This window comes from Balearica regulorum, chromosome 4 (assembly GCF_011004875.1).
Source record: "Balearica regulorum gibbericeps isolate bBalReg1 chromosome 4, bBalReg1.pri, whole genome shotgun sequence".
Lineage (NCBI taxonomy): Eukaryota > Metazoa > Chordata > Aves > Gruiformes > Gruidae > Balearica > Balearica regulorum.
This window is the reverse complement of record NC_046187.1, coordinates 40258817-40275413: the sequence shown is the minus strand read 5'-3', so window position 1 is coordinate 40275413 and position 16597 is coordinate 40258817. Positions and strand designations below refer to the sequence as shown.

The window sequence follows — 16597 nt, the reverse complement described above, 5'->3', positions numbered from 1 at the left end:
ACCAAAAAAAATATTTTTCTAAGGCTTATCTTTAAAAATGCATTTTTACTCTTTAAAAGAAGAATTACTATTTTTTCATTCTCCTGTTCAGTTCCTTCCCCACCTGAGGAAGTTATCTCTCTGCCTCATGCTGCACCGGTTACCAGAAATGCCATTTTTTCAACAAAATGTCACAACAAATTTCAACAAAATTTTTTCAACAGATGTCCACATATTTGGATAAATTTAAAAAACACTACCTATTTTGTAACCGGTAATCTAATCTGCATTCCTGATCGTTACCAGCATTATGCTAGAACTGATGTAAGGAGAAATCACCAAAGCACTGACTGCTCCTGAACATAGAGAAGGCTGGCACCAACCTCATAGTCCTGAAATCTTGAGAAGAACAGGTAACTGCCAGAAGCACGTGAAGAAAAACCTACACTGGACTGAGAAAAGGTAATACATCCAAAATATTAACATTCGCTCCAGTTGATGAAAAGTTACTGGTTAAGACCTCCACAACTATCAAGCACTGTACCTGGCTTTTACATTCACAGACATTTCTGTGGCATTCAGATCTGTTTAAAATAAGGAAGTTATAAAATTAAGTCCTCTGAAGAAAAAAATCTGCAGAGCAAAAAAAGCGCAAAGCAATGCTGCAAACAGCCTCTCTCTTTTCAACAGAGGTATATGTACTAATTCTCTTAGTTAAGTTCACTTGTCATCTTACAGCATTCTTATGCATCTGTAAATACCATTTAGAAAAAGAACTGGATAAAAACATCTTGAAAATTAAGATTTCTAGATGCAATGACTGTCAGGATAGAGTAGGTCAGTTATTTTGGACACTGTGTGTCTCCATGTTAAATCCTTGATCTCTACTTTTGAGCAACTTTGATGACAACCTGGATTTCAAAGTTCAAAAGTGGAGCAAACATGCATTCTTCATATTTCAAAAAAGCTGATATGGATATGTATATTATGATAATCATGTGCATGTATGTAATAAAAAGGTGTTACACTGTGCAAAACCAAAACCCCCAATACAAGCTGTTTCTTAGCACAATCAACAAGAAGTGATCTGATATCACGGATAAACCACTTAGGTGTTGGTCTAATAGCCCCAAGTAGTATCCAAGCTATGGGAAAATGAAGTACAACACAATAAATCAAGAAACTTTAAACAAAAATGTTCTAACGGACAGGAGCAATAGCTTAAGAAAATTCGGGGTTGGGAATGAATGCAAACCCTAATATTTGCTGGAATTTTTTTCAGTTATAGAAATACTTGTCTTCAGATATATTTTCCTGAGATCCAGGGATAACTCCAGGTATGACTGAGTAGGTAGCATACAGAAATGAGGTGAGCTCCCTCAGAAGCAAGAAAACACCCTGATCTTTCTCCTCAGTTTGATGTTGGAATTCTTAATCCAGGTACTTCCTCCCACACATCACTATTTTCACATCAATCATACTGTAGGTAACCTCCCTTTTTTACAGCTGTGACAGACATAACTCACAGAAATGGGAAAAGTATGTCCCAGTCTACATAGGACAGCAACACAGTTTACTTTAAAATGAAAGCTGGCATTTGTACTGGGAGACTGTTGAAAGCTGTCAGATAAGTGCAAGGTCCTGCATGTGGGTCGGTGCAATCCCAAGCACAGCTATAGGCTGGGCGAGGAATGGATTGAAAGCAGCCCCGAGGGGAAGGACCTGGGGGTATTGATTGATGAGAAGCTCAACATGAGCCGGCAGTGTGCGCTTGCAGCCCAGAAAGCCAACCGTGTCCTGGGCTGCATCCAAAGAGGTGTGACCAGCAGGTCGAGGGAGGTGATCCTGCCCCTCTACTCCGCTCTTGTGAGACCCCACCTGGAGTACTGCGTCCAGCTCTGGGGGCCCCAGCACAGGGGAGACATGGAGCTGTTGGAACGAGTCCAGAGGAGGGCCCCAAAGCTGATGAGAGGGCTGGAGCACCTCTCCTGTGAGGACAGGCTGAGGGAGTTGGGATTGTTCGGCCTGGAGAAGAGAAGGCTCCGGGGAGATCTAATTGCGGCCTTCCAGTACCTGAAGGGGCCTACAGGAAAGCTGGTGAGGGACTGTTTATCAGGGGGTGTAGTGACAGGACAAGGGGTAATGGGCTCAAGCTGAAGGAGGGTCGATTTAGATCTGATGTTAGAAAGAAATTCTTTACTGTTAGAGTGGTGAGGTACTGGAACAGGTTGCCCAGAGAGGTGGTGGAGGCCCCATGCCTGAAGTGTTTAAGACCAGGTTGGATGAGGCTTTGGGCAACGTGGTCTAGCGGAGGGTGTCCCTGCCCGCAGCAGGGGGGTTGGAACTAGATGATCTTTAAGGTCCCTTCCAACCCAAACCATTCTATGATTCTATAAAAAGATGGAGGAGTGTAACTTCTCCTCAGAGTGGTCACCATTGTGCTAACTGACTCAGAACATAAGGGTTACTAAAATATTTGCTTTGGTGTTATTTGAGACGGAATTCAATGGACAAGTCACAGTACACAGCTGCAAGAACAGACCAGCAGCTCTGATTCAAAGAGGAAAACCAATGCAAGATCTCTCTCTGGTGTTGCTATTCTCATAATTCCCACAGAATCGCCTTTAAGATTTGGATTTAAGATTCTTGAGATCATTGAAACAGCATTTAAATTTATCATGTAGAGTGATAAAAGCAGCTTATTTAATTACATTTTACAAGAGACTTTAGACAATTGTGTCTTCAAAACAATGTTTTCTTTTCCATTTTCTATTCTTTTCCAGAAAGTAGTAAATCTAGAGTCATGTTCTTTCACCAATTCTGTACAGACAGATTTTTTTCTGTTTGTAAGGTAATATTACTGAACATATCTATGTTAAGAAAAAGTCTACTTTAAGAAAATACTGTAATTTTTAAAGTTGTTTTCAAAAGGATGTATGTATAGCTGACAACATGTGGGTTTTATACTTAGAAAGAGATTCCATTTCTCCAGGTTGGATGACTCTACATCTTTTTATAGCAGGATTCATCTTCTTTAAATATTCATTAAATAGTAATGAAATCCTTCTCATAGGATTAATTTTGCTTTCACAAATGCTCATGTAAAGTTACCAATGTACGTGCTTCCCTAGAATTTGTATGTATACTTATTTCTCTTTATGCAGATACAATTTGTTTTTTTCTTTGAAAAGCAAAGACCAGACTGTAGCTTCTTTCTAACTGTGGACAAAACCCCCTCAGTTCTAGGTTTCTGTCACATTAACTCTGCTCCCTGCAAGTCTTTTGTAACCAAAAGCTAACCTGAGTCCAACACATCCACCCACCCTAGAGTTTTCTTTAGGTAAAGAAAGAAAGAACTGAGATTTTTAAGAACAGTATCCAACAATCTTACTCCAGCCAAGTTTTACTGATGAGTGTTCATAATTCCCATAAGTACTTAATTAGCTATGCAGTTCCACCAGCACTTCTCTTTTGTTTAATAACACTATCCTCTGGCAAGACATGAATTTATCGAATCTGCCCCATTAATTTAAAAAAAAAAAAAAAAGTTATTCCCAAAGCTCATTCAGCTAACACTACCACAGTCACACCTTGAAAATGCTTGTCACTACAAAGTATCTAGAGCTTACTGGAAAGATGAGATATATTTTATTCAACTGAAACCTTTACCATACAATTACTGCAAATAAATGCTTAAAATATTTAAAGGTGAATTAGTAGGTACTAATGACACAAAGCTGCTTTCCGTGTTTCAGATGTCCAAATAAAATGTAGTAAACTCACAAGTAGCTATTCCCATGATTCAGGCAAGGCTGTAAGACTACGTTTGTTAAAAAAAACAACAAAAAACCCCACCACAAACAAACAAAACCAAACGCCAGTGCTATGTTTCCAAATCTATCAACTGGAAAGAATATTCATTTGATCAAACTGGTTTAAATAATGCTGTCACTTCCACAGAGACTCAGGGTCCAAACCCAAGGCAAATGTCAACCCTTAGCTGAAACATCAGCATGGTATTTACTGCCGTGGACTCACAGAGTACAGGGATGGGAGAGAGTTAGAAATGTTTTGTCTGATCTCTCATATGTCAAGAGGCACAACACCTCTTTGGACTAATTTCTCTTTTAAGTAGAACAAAGATGATACATGGACTGGAAAGGAAATGCCTGAAGAAAGCTGATGGAGGGAAGGTCTGACTCCATGAGGAGAAATGAAGACTCTGTTGGTTTGTATGCAACCACTGCATCTTCCATTTTACAGAAAACTTCACTGATGCTGCCTTTGACCACCTTCAAAAATAATTACCTCCACCTGCAATGTGTATTACTTTACTTTTATTCTGCTTCTACCACAAAAGCAATCTGAAGAAAACAGGAATTATGCCTATTAAGTAGGAGGAGCAGATCTGTAATTGTGCTAAGATTTAGAAATGAGAAAAAAAATCATTGAAATGTATGAAAAACAATTATTCAATAAATTCCATGCTATATCAAGATGCATAACTTGTAAAACTAGGCTGCAGAATTTCTTACTTTGCCAAAGAATGGAGTTTGGTAATTACAAGAGAGTCTGGAAAGGCTAAATATTTATTGTTTTCTTTCAGATATTTGGCTATCAGTGTCACAGTACCCATGCCTGGGAGAGAAAAGAGTAAACAACCATGGTAAAAAGACCATATAATCAAAAAATGAGCAGTGATTTACCAATCCTGAAATACACACATAAAAAAGACAAGGCAAGAGACAGAAGCCATGAGAACATTGCAAGCAGGCAGAAAAACTGGTTTAAGAGCATTTTATCTGCTAGAGACACTTGATATGAATGTGTTGAAGTATCTAAATGCAATGACAGGTTTAAGTTTACTTCTACTGATGTTAAAATATAATAATAAATCATAAAGTTATTGCCTAAAGAGGAAATCCTACCACTTCCAACACAGTATTTGGAATCTGTAGTAAAAAATTACCTCCTTGCCATGAAAGCTGTTTCAAGCTCTGCCTAGTTCACTTTCAGGAAACCACTATCATACTCTCAATATCATCACTATATGACTGATCAAGATGCAGGGACAAAGCTAAATGGCTTGACTAGCATTTTAGATGCTGAGCTGAAGCAAAACTTTGAATGCTCTAATTCATTCCTCGCACCCAGTCTGCACAGCACACTGTCAGGAAACAGTATCATCCTTTTCAACAACAGATCTTGGAGCTCATGGAGTACATGGTGAGACTACAGGCTGAGGTGAGCCCTGAGGACTTGTGAGGATGGAGCAAAAGACAAGGGAAAAGAAGCAAAAAGTGAAGGCGGGGGGGAAGAACTGAGACTATAGCACAAAGCAGAAAAGATCAAAAGCAGTGGGAGGAAGGGAGGCATGGGCAAGAATTGCTCAGGAGTGGTATGAAAATGATGGGAAACAGAATGATTTACTCAGCAAGACACACCAGACATTAGTAACCTACACAGTAAAATGAAAAGTAGAGGCCAGGGAAAAATTGGCATCAAAGATACATAACAATAGATTTTTTTTTTTCATGCAGTACATCTTTTACCATGTTTCAATGTTATAATTCAGATGATAAATGCTCATTGTGTATATACACACATATGTATATATACATATACATAAATTATACACACATACATTCAGGATGGTTAACATGATCCAGCTCCCATCTGGACTACATTTCCTGAGGGAGTGCAGGCTAAACAGCCAACCACCTCATCCTCAGCTCAGAGCCTGAGGCTGCTGCCTCATCCCGGGGAACAGACAGACACACCACCACGTGCACACCCAGACTGGCTGCTGGGCCTGGGGAAGTGAGGGGCATGGGGAAGGGGGAAGCATCCTTGCAGAGTTGTCTCTCTATCCGAAGATGGAAGGGAATGAGGAAGAACACAGCTAATGCCTCAAGTAAGAGCATGTGTGCATGAACGTAGCGTTACAGGGAAAGAGGGAGACAGCAGAGGCTCAAGCTGCTGCTATCACCCTCACAGCACACAGAAGGGAACTTGAAAGAGAATCCAGTTCCTATCCAGAACAATATAGCTGTACTAGAGCCTTTCCTGGAAAACCAGGGTAATTGCTGGCTTTTGTGGGCTGTGCTTACCTGTTAAGCTGTCAGTAAATTAATCACGCAACTTTCAGCAGTCAGTATCAACAGAGAAACTCTGCCAGTGTAAAGGACACAGTAAGACAGAAAATCACAACTATTATGAGTGCAAGGGCAAACTGTACTATTTATTCATTTTTCTCCTAAATCTCTTTTATGGCCAGACTCCATAATAAGCCATATGACAGAAATCAAGATAAAGAAATGCTTTTTAAAGCAAATACATGATTTATTACTTTGATATCTGTCCGCTTTCTTCCTTCTCTTCCTTTTCTTATCTTGGACTGAAATAACAGAAGTTCCCACCGCAACAGTATGTAGCTGAGCAAGTCACCTAGATACTGTAGATATGTTTAGACAAACTTCTAGACAAAGATATAAATAAGCCTTGGATACAGCTATTCTCATTTTTGTTCTTCAGCATGTCTCTTTGTTCTCTAAGGATGGAATGAGAGTCTAGTGCCAGTGGAAAGACAAACTGATCTATGATGGGAGCTGACATGCTCCAAAATACTATTCTGGCCTTTAGAGAAGACAAAAGGGGAAAACAAGTATGCAGAGTTGTTAGGGGGAGGGATTCTGTTTGTTTTTATGCACTGCTTTTCTAAATCCCCTCCTAAACCCTTTTCCAAACTTCCTTGGAACAAAAACTCTAGCTAAAAGTCAATATATTGTTATGACCACTTTGTTGTCAGATGTATACTTTAATACCTTATACTTTACGTATCACAAAGCTACAGGGACTTCTGAACAATGCTCTACTTAGTTGATATTTCTCTGCCTGCAGATGTAATAGGAATGCAGACTGCAAATATCACTTAATATGTGACTTTAAAAGAACTGGGTCATGAGAAGGATTTTCTTGGATCTTCTTCTACTGCTCTGGACATGCTGAGCCTTTTGCTGCTGCTTTCATATTTTCATTAACTCCCATTTAAAGTGTTAGCTTCTCCTCTTTTGTGTTCCTACAATAGAAATCTTTCAGAATCTCACTTCTGTGAGGGTTAGAAAACTATATCCCATCTCTAGCACAGACGCATTTGCAAATAATTCATGTATCTCTCCATCTCAGGTAACAGCAAAGGACCCTAGAGAAGTATAAAGTGAAGCAAGTTCAATAATCTTCAGTACAGTCAAACCCAAGGAGCTCATTAGCTGATACTTACGGAGGCGTCACTCCTTTCGGGAGGCCTAATGCGTTGACAGAAATGGGTGGCGGCTGGGATGGCAGCATGGAGCTGAGAAAAGCTGCTGGAGACTGGCCGGAATTAGGAAATCTGGGAGTTGGAGACAGGCTGTGGGAAGGTGAAGAAAGTGAAGGAAGAGGAGGGGGTGGAGGAGGTGGAAGTGGAAAGGAATCACACACCGGATATGTTGCAGTTGGACTAAAGACAGGTGGAGGCGGGGGCGGAGGGGATGGAGAAGAAGGAGACCAGGCATACTCCCCTTCTGGAGCAAACTGCTGAGAGAAAGGGGGAACAGGCACTCTCCCAAACTGTTTCTGAGAAGCAGTTGGAGACATAGGAGAAGGAAGGCTGGACGTAGATGATCCCGAAGACGGAGTCACGTAACCTGAAGCAGGGCTGATGTTCTGAGCAGCAATGAACTGCTTAGGCCGAGCATAGTTGAAGGAGCTGGAAGACTGCATGGTCGGGGAAGTATGAGAGTTAAGAATACTCATTGGCACAGGAGAGGTAACAGACTGGCTGGACTCAAGCTCCTGGAAGGAGGGGGGAGGAGGAAAGGAAGGAGAAGAGGGAGGGTGCTGATGATGATCAGGCTGCTGTTGGTGACGATACCACTGGCCACTTTCTTGCTCCAGACGAATTTGGTTCTGCAGCTGCTGTATTTTTATAGGGTCCCTGTAGGAAGGAAAAATAGACAAAAAGTTGATCAGACATGCAGTGCTGGTTGGGGAGTTCCACTGATCTATGGTCTAGGAAAATCAGAAGGCAAGGAAAGTTCAAAGCGTTTGCATATCTTGAATAACCCTATTTCTTCAGAGCTAAAGCATTGCTACGAAAGTCTTTTTTTTGAGCTCAAGAAGGTGGAAAAAAGTATATGCATAATACAAGTTAACAGAACCTTCAATTCTTAAAAAATGTAAATCTAAGACAGTTTGAAGACACTTAGGATATTTTAAAGGAGCAAGCCAGATAAAATAAGTAATGGGAAAAATGTTGAAGTTCCTAAGAAGGTTTCTTTTGATTTCATGCCTATTTCATTCAGTGGCCCTGTGTCAGTAACAAGCCTCAGATATCTACCCAGTGACAACTTCAGCCTAGTTTTCTGTAGTCTCTGTGGGCCGATCAGACAGACCTAATTACTGCCATACTTTTAACAAGGTACTTGGAGACAAGGAACCAACTTCTGTGTTAAAACTATCCGTGTATCTGTAGATGAACAAAAATGACTTCTGAGAAATATTTGTAACCTACGGAACTGAGCTTCCCCATGTCTTTAGTCCCACTTTTCTTTACAGGCTTTATTCTTAAACGTAGGTCCTGAGAAGTATCTTAGTAGATACTGAATACAGTTCTGAGGAATTGCTAATTACAGTACTATTAGCTCAAATGGAACTGAGAACTTATTTTTGAAATGCAGACATTCACTAGCAGAATAAAGACTAAAAAACTAATATGCAGGAGCACTCAAAACTGTTAAATAAGTTAAAAAAAAAAAGGCAAAATGTTCAGCAGTGAAGCAAACCAGACCATGCACTGGCTTTTTTTTTTTTGTCCACAATACAGATGTTTGAATGACACTGAGATCAAAATTAACTGTGTGGTCTATCATCTTGAAATACATAAGACTGACTTGCTTAAAAATTGTCATGTTCCAGCTGGAAATCATAACTTTATCTCAATACTCCAGATGTCCACAAAGTTCCAGCATATGCATATATACCTTTTCTGTATATTTAGTATATAAATACTTTATTATATACAACTGTGTCATTGTTTATATATAATTTAGGCCATTTAAGCAGAAATTTTAGAAGCTGTCTGCTTAATGCATGGCATACGAACATATGATGCTGGCACAACAAAATACTTTTGTTGGTAGCAACAAAACCAGAAATGGTAATATCATCATATTTTCCACTCTAAGATTAATTTTGATATTTCAATCATCCACATTTCCCAGAAAATGTTTTCTGACAATAATTCTGCTTATGATCGCAGGCCAAAGGAGATTGTTTAGATAAGAAAAAGGGGAGCAAGCTTGTTCAGGACAGAAAACTGAAAAATCAGTTATTTACTTTTTCAAGTTTTTTTTCTTTTCTGTCATAAAGATGGTTCAATTCTAGCAACATCAGTTATCTCACCAAGAATACATATTTCAGTACTTGAAAGGAGACTGCATTTTCCTGTTTAATTAAATCAGCAACAAGAACATCAAAATGTTGCAGTTCACTTGTCAATTTTATAATTCATTTTTTAATGTTGACAATAGAGATTGTAAATCCCTATCAGCTCAACTTTTCACTCCATAGGACACGGCTGAACCTTATTATTTGATTTTTGCTAAATTACATGAAAGTCTTCTTTCCCTAAATGGGCTAAAGCAACACAATTTTAGTTCCCATCATCATTTGACTTTCTTGGCTGATGACAGAAATACTTCTGGTCACCTCTGATTGGAAAGAGAAAGATTACAGAAAGTTGTAAGATTACTACTTTCAGCTCGTTCTGTATCTTTAGTCTATTTGCAAACCTACGGTCCAATACCTCTACAATTATTTACAAATAATACTTATTTTATTTTCCGTCATAATCATCCCCAATAATTTTTTTATTTATTACTGAGATGCTAAGGTTAAAAAACAATGGGGGAAATTTAGTATTGTAAATGGTGCATTGAATATAGAAGAAACTTAGCTGTCTCCAACACTCCTGTGTTTACCCAACATGTGCTGAAAGCAAGTCAGAGTGTCTTGTCTTGGGACTTTATGTTCGTTGCCAAGTCACATGGTGATGTGTCCGGCCAACAGCATAACACAAATGACCATCTATGGCCCTGTCAATGGTAAGTCGTCTACTACTACAGTGCCTGCCACTGAACTGCTGCTGGACCAATCCGGGCAGAAGTAAGATTCAGGGTATGTCTAGAAAAGGTTGGCAGGCAAACGTGGCGTTGCTCTGCTCTCACACTAAGCTTGACTTGAGGCCAGAAGAATATACATGCCTGTAAGTCAGGGTCTGTTAGCTCAGGGCAGCACTAATTCCATTTGAAAAGCTTTTGATCAACTTAGGGTCCAGACAAAGCAAGTGCATGTCTGCTTGAAAAATAACATGCAGACATAATCATTATCACATCAGTCCACATAGCAAAAAACATAAAGACCTCCTTAGAGCAAATTCTCATTCCAGTGGTAGGTAGAAATGCACAATCCTTGTCTGCAAAGGAATGTTCTTACCTCAGCTATTCTTTTAACAGCAGATACTGCCCTATACTTATTAATTTCTTGAGTAATTGTATCCTAGGGATGTGTCATTATGACGAAGAAAAAAAAAAAGAAAAGAATTATCAATTCACAAGTGTTCCTTTGCAATGAGCGGTGGAAGCTCTGCACAGGTAAGTCCCTGAAAGATAACACTGCTGTGCCACAGATACAGAGAGCCCCAGCAGCCAAAATTATGCAAGGGAATTGGTCTGTTATGTTGCCCTCATCAGTAGGAAAACAAATAAGGGAATTAAAAAGAGTTCAGGTTTTGGATGAGATTACAGGAAAAATTAGTTTAATTGTAATTACATCCTCTTTCCAATTAGCTGAAATATGTTTTGTAATCCCAGTGTTTTAAAGAGCACACATGCTTTCAGGGAACACATCAAGCTTGTTTAAACAATAGAGAATAAACCTTATTTTCTCATGTGGAGTTTTTGGTTTTGTCAAATAATTAATTATAACAATGTATGAATAAACAGTTAAAAGTATTTTTTTATTAAGATTCAATCAGTGAATGGCAAAAGTAATTAAAAAAAATCATAACTAGGGTAAAGTGCATATTGAGAAATTTCAGCAACTCACTGAAAAGCAGGCCTAGTAGTACATAAATATTCTCGAAAAGTCTGCTTCAGTATTTGTCATTCTTTTTTCAATACCAGATAATCTTAACCAAAATTTTTATATACATTTTCAGATGTTCTAATAGGTATGCTAAAACAGTTAAAGAAACTCAAACAATAAAGCAGTAGTATTATACTGGAAACAGACAGTTGCAACAGAGGGAGGCGTTTCTGGCGTGCATTGCCTGTAAGTACAGCTGTGTGCACAGGTTCTGTTCTGGGCACCTGGAACCTGCTCAGTAAGGTGATGACTTTCAGAGCAAAATGATAGTGAAAAACATTTGAAAACAGATGTTCAAAGGAAAGACCAGAGACATTAGGTTTCCATTAGGTTTCTTGGTGGGCAGCTATAGAATACTATCTTTTTAAATGCAAAACACTGATCGTATAAGAAAATAGCAGACAGAGGTGATCAGAATCTTCTCTAAGGATGCCAATGCACATGGCATATTTTAATAGTTACTCAAGAATTCATATTCTGAGGTATGCACTTCATTTAGATTATAATAGGCTGGTTTATCTTTTTATCCCATTTTCAGAATGTTTTTTCTTTCTGATACTTTCTTTGCTTTGAAAATTAATCTTCATGGTTTTGAAAATTAATAAAGCAGTCCTCGACTTTGAGAACTAAACTGGTAACAACCAGCATCAGGAAACGTAACTCCAAGTGCCTGGACACAGTGCTATGGAGGAAGGGAGACAGGCAGATGGTTGTACATCTCTGAGGGTCTCAATAGGAACTGGCTACTGGATTGCAGAGGACATTACAGCAGATGGCATTTTCAGGGATACAATAAATCCTTCATAATGAAAGTTCTCTATCGGGCTCATTCACAGGTTCCCGATATTAGAATATGTACCAGCTTTATTTTTATCTTACATCTCTGGGATCGTGAAGAGCATAAAAAAAGTTTTATTTAGAGGAACAATGCCCCTCTTCTGGGAACCACCCTACTATTCACAGTTTAATCATCGACTCCTCAGTATAACCTGGTCTGCGTAGCTTTTAAGCACAAAAGTTCACATGGAAGGCCTTCTATCCAGACTGTCTTGGAGGGGGAGGTTCTCCAAAGCTAGGGGGATGCTGTCCAAGCCTTCAGGGAATCAGTCATACACAAAATGAACCCTATCCAGGTAGTGTCTACCACAAAGTGTTGTGAGGACATTGAAGTTTATTCAGTGTTTTACAACATAATATGTGGAGTAGATTGAAATAAACCACCACAGATAAAGAACCAAGATTAATTAAATTTTTCTGTGCTATAACTTTTTTAAATTCCTGACTTTGGCCCTCTTGATCTTAACAAAAGAAAAGGAGCAAATGGAAAACAGACAAAGAAAAACAATTTTTGTTTGAAAGAAAGAGTCCTAGCTATCTCATGTATGGAAGAATAAGGGGCTCGCTTCTGCCTTAAGTCATTCCTGAGTGAAAGCAGACTGGCCCCTTCACAATCCTACCAGCAATTTGCCCTTTGAGAAACAGACAGTACAGTTCTACAGCAATATACAAAACATACCTCTGAAATCAAAGTACAGGAATATTTTCAATGAAAATAATCAGCATTAACCACAACTTCAAAAGCTTGAGCTAGTTTTCTAAATTAAGATTTGAAACCAATGCCGGGAAAACCCCTGTATTTGTATTTTGGGGTAATAACTACTCACCTCCATGAAATCTACCCTCCAATGAAGACCTAGCTTCTAAGTCAATGCTACTGCTTCAGAATCATGCCAGAGCTCTACCAAAAGGGAAACAGTCACCATCATGCTGTATTAAAAAGCAAGAACTCTTCCCAGGTAACACTGACTTCCATACCAGCAAGTATTTATGTTTAGATATATTTTTATATGTATATATTTCGATATATTTATATCTATACTTAGATATTTATACACTAAAATCCAAGGTGGAATATTTTTTCATAATTTATTAGTATCAGAATGTGTAACATATAACTATATCTCCCTAGCTCCTTGGCAGCCCAGCTGGATAGCTGATAGGCAGAGAAGGAATGGAGAACTGGAAGCGGTGGGGGCTTGGGAGCTGCTGTGGTTCCCTCACTAGGTAAGATTCACAGGGCTTCTGCAGCTGTGTCTCTTAGGCAGCTGGCATGGCAGACTTGCTAGGTAGCTGTTAAGCTAGCTCTTAAACACACTGTTTAATCTGCGTTCTACAACCACAGCATTTGTATTTTACTGGTTTAAATGGTACTGTTGAAAATGAGCAATTTTCTAAACTTCTTCTGACAGTTAGTATTTAAAGAGACTGAAATGCATATACCAATTCATCCAAAAATTGACAGTAGTCACCAATATCAGGAATTGTACTCTGACAAGATTCCTAATATAATTTAACATTTTCCACCAGATTTATCAATGGTTGAGAGTTGTGAAAAATGAAAACAACAACTTAAGCTAGCAGTGAATTAATTAACAGCTGTACTGAAAATAACTACTAAGAGTACAAAAGTAATTCCAACTAAACTGTCCACTAAAGGAATATTTACTCATTTTTAGAAATGTTAAAAATGTACACATATAAGGCAAGAAGGTGAAGTAAAGGGAGGGAGAACAGATGCCCCTTTTTACAAAAACTGCGAAGTATTCAACACACAAACAGCCTTCAGGCTGCATTAATGCAAACACATTTACTAAAGCATTACGTTTCCTGATGCTGAACAATCCTTTATATTGCGAGAAAGAAATGCAGACCGTTTTAAATCCTGCAAGGGTTCACATTCATTTAAGACTAGAATTATCAGTTAAAATAAAAATGGAGGAGGGGAACAACGACAACAAAAACCAGCACCAGTTTGGGTTCTACCCTGCAAGCATTCAGAGATATTTCTTGTCTATACTAATAGATTTCAGGGAGAATGCAGGTTGTCACTGCAATTTAATCCTCATGCTGAATGACTACAGAGCTATGACTAGGAACCATCTCCACCAGCTGCAACCTTTTAACATTTTTATTACTTGCCCTTCAAAGCTTAACAATTTGAAAATGCAGATTCATGACAAATATTTTCCACATTTCAGGTTAATATACAGGAGTGTTTATAATTAATTTCACTGTAACCTAATACACACTCAGGAAAATCAGTACAGTGCAAGAGCTAATACGGGTAGTGTATTATGAGCCCCCTATGAAACTAAGCTTGACTTTTCATCTGAGAAATTTCATATGCACAGAAGAGAAAGTAAACCATCTGTATTGTATCTGCATTGTTTGTGAACTCTCTTGTAAGGAAATCCTGCTGTAATTTGGCTGTTAAAAACGTTTCTGCCTATCCTAAAAAGTGGTAGTTGTACCTGTGCCCATTTTCCATTATGGTTTGATTATCTGTCAAAGGCATCAAGCTAATTCCTGTACTAAGGAAACCAACAACAGTGATAGTGCCAGTATTCAGCGAACACAAGCAATTCTTTTAGAGACAGGAACCATTCCTCATCTCTCTATACCACTGCAGGGACATTTTTCAAAACATGCACCAGTGAGATAACATGTTTAGCTTGGGTACAGAAAGAGAGGAAATTGTACTCTTGTGCACATTCATTGTTCCCAAAAGTCGTAAAGACACAATACAGCTTTAGCAAAAAGGCTAAACTTCATATCTCTGGTAGGGTTAGATCACAAGAATTAGTCTGGTCGTCAAAAATCTGTCTGGCTTGGTAATTCAATAGTGTTACGTAACTAGTGCACAGACTATCCAATGATGGATGTGACAGTTAAAGAATGACAAGGGTAACAAGTTTTACTGATAAAGGAAGCAAAAAGTGATATGTTATTAAGAGGTAAATTGTAACAAGACATTAATAGCAACACAAGTTCCAAGTTACAGCTGAATTGATTCAAAGTGTAGGAAATAATGATTTGGAATGCAAGAATGAACTAGTCTGCAAATGCACAAATAGGTCTTCTGCCACTGATTGTGCTATATCACATGGAAGGTTATATTCTGTGCTGACTGGTATGTATTCAAAGAAAATATGGGGAGAAAAAAAAAATATATCAAAGTCTGAAAAACTCTACTAGCCTAAAGCTGAAAGTGAATAGAAGAAAAGATGGATGACCACTCCTTTTTTAGGTGTAGTATGATGCTTTTTCTCAGTGCTGCCACTGGAACAGCACATGAACAGTGGCCTTTTTTATTATTATTTATTTATTCTAATTTTAATATATTTGATTAACAAGATGCTCTGTAAACCATCACATTTCAACTACCACTGGCCACCAAAGTTAGGAGATTTGCTTATTTTTATGCCTACCCACCAACAGTTACAGTGGGCTTAAAACTGAACCTCCATGCTTTCAATATTAACATTCCATGGTCTGTCAAGCGTGTGTTCTTTGGGTTACACGTAAAAGGAGACTGCTTTGTAGTATTGAAATAGATGCTTTTGTGAGGAAGAATGAACATCACATTAAAAAGAAAATATCGAGGCATCCAGCTACTCTTTTTTAAAGGGAACAGAGTTGCTGCCAGTGTGTTTTTAGGAAATTAAAGCTTTAACTATGTTTTAAAAGTACTGGAAGAAATAAATTCTAGGCCCTTTTAACAGCCATTCTGTACTCACAAATAGTTCTGACATTTGAGCAGGCTGCTGCCTCACATCAGTATTTGATGTTACTGAAACTCACTGGAGGTATCCTATTCTTAAAATACCACATGAAAAGGAAATCAATACATAAAAACTGATATTTGTATGAAATATATACATCTGAGATTCTCCCACTATGACAATATGACTTACTCATTTTAGATGTCAGCACCACCTTAGTACCATAAAGTTTCAGTACTATACCATTCTTGCTGAGGTCCTTCTATATACACAAAATTACCTCATCAAAACGTACACTAACTTCTGCGAAAGGAGGAAAAGCATCAGGAAGTAACAGCAACTGCTACAGACAGTAATAATCTTTCAGCCTGGTTCTCAAGGGCATTGGAAAGTGAAAATAACACTATACAGCATTACTTACAACTTCTGTGACATTTATTCAACCAATGAAATCCTAACGCAATTACATCTTGCACTCGCTCCAGTGCAGGATGCTATATCCCTGTCATGCAGTCTAGGCTGGTAATCTTAATGAAAGTTATGACAGTGAAAAGAAAGATACTTATAAGGATGAATAACTGTGTTGTCGCTCTACACCATTCCTAGGATATCTGCAGTTACTGCCGTATTAGGGATTGGTATCATCCAGAGACATTTCCAGATCTATTGGGAGAATTTTTCCTCCCAGATGTCCCCTTAGAGAGCCTTTTAAAACCACTGGTGAAGTCCATCTCATGCATTAACAGAAGAAACAGCAGCCTTTCACTGCTCCCCTGCTGTTGTTCTCTGGCACCTGAAACAGAACCAAGTAACTGCCCCCTCAATGTTACACAGCTGCTTGGTTCCAGCTGCAGTCAAGAGTTTGTTTAGGT

The 16597-nt window shown here is 38.5% G+C and overlaps 1 protein-coding gene across 8 annotated transcripts in view; it reads right to left on the bottom strand.

Annotated features, from left to right (window-relative positions):
• Positions 1–16597, bottom strand: part of PALLD (palladin, cytoskeletal associated protein) — a 207728-nt gene that overhangs the window by 28797 nt on the left and 162334 nt on the right. For 7 of the 8 annotated variants that reach the window (XM_075751846.1, XM_075751839.1, XM_075751840.1 and 4 more), the window contains one exon: positions 7259–7954. The exons of the other annotated variant lie outside the window; for it this stretch is intronic. In XM_075751846.1, coding sequence (XP_075607961.1) covers positions 7259–7954 — 696 coding nt within the window. The remainder of the gene's footprint in view (positions 1–7258; positions 7955–16597) is intronic. 8 annotated transcript variants of the gene reach the window in all.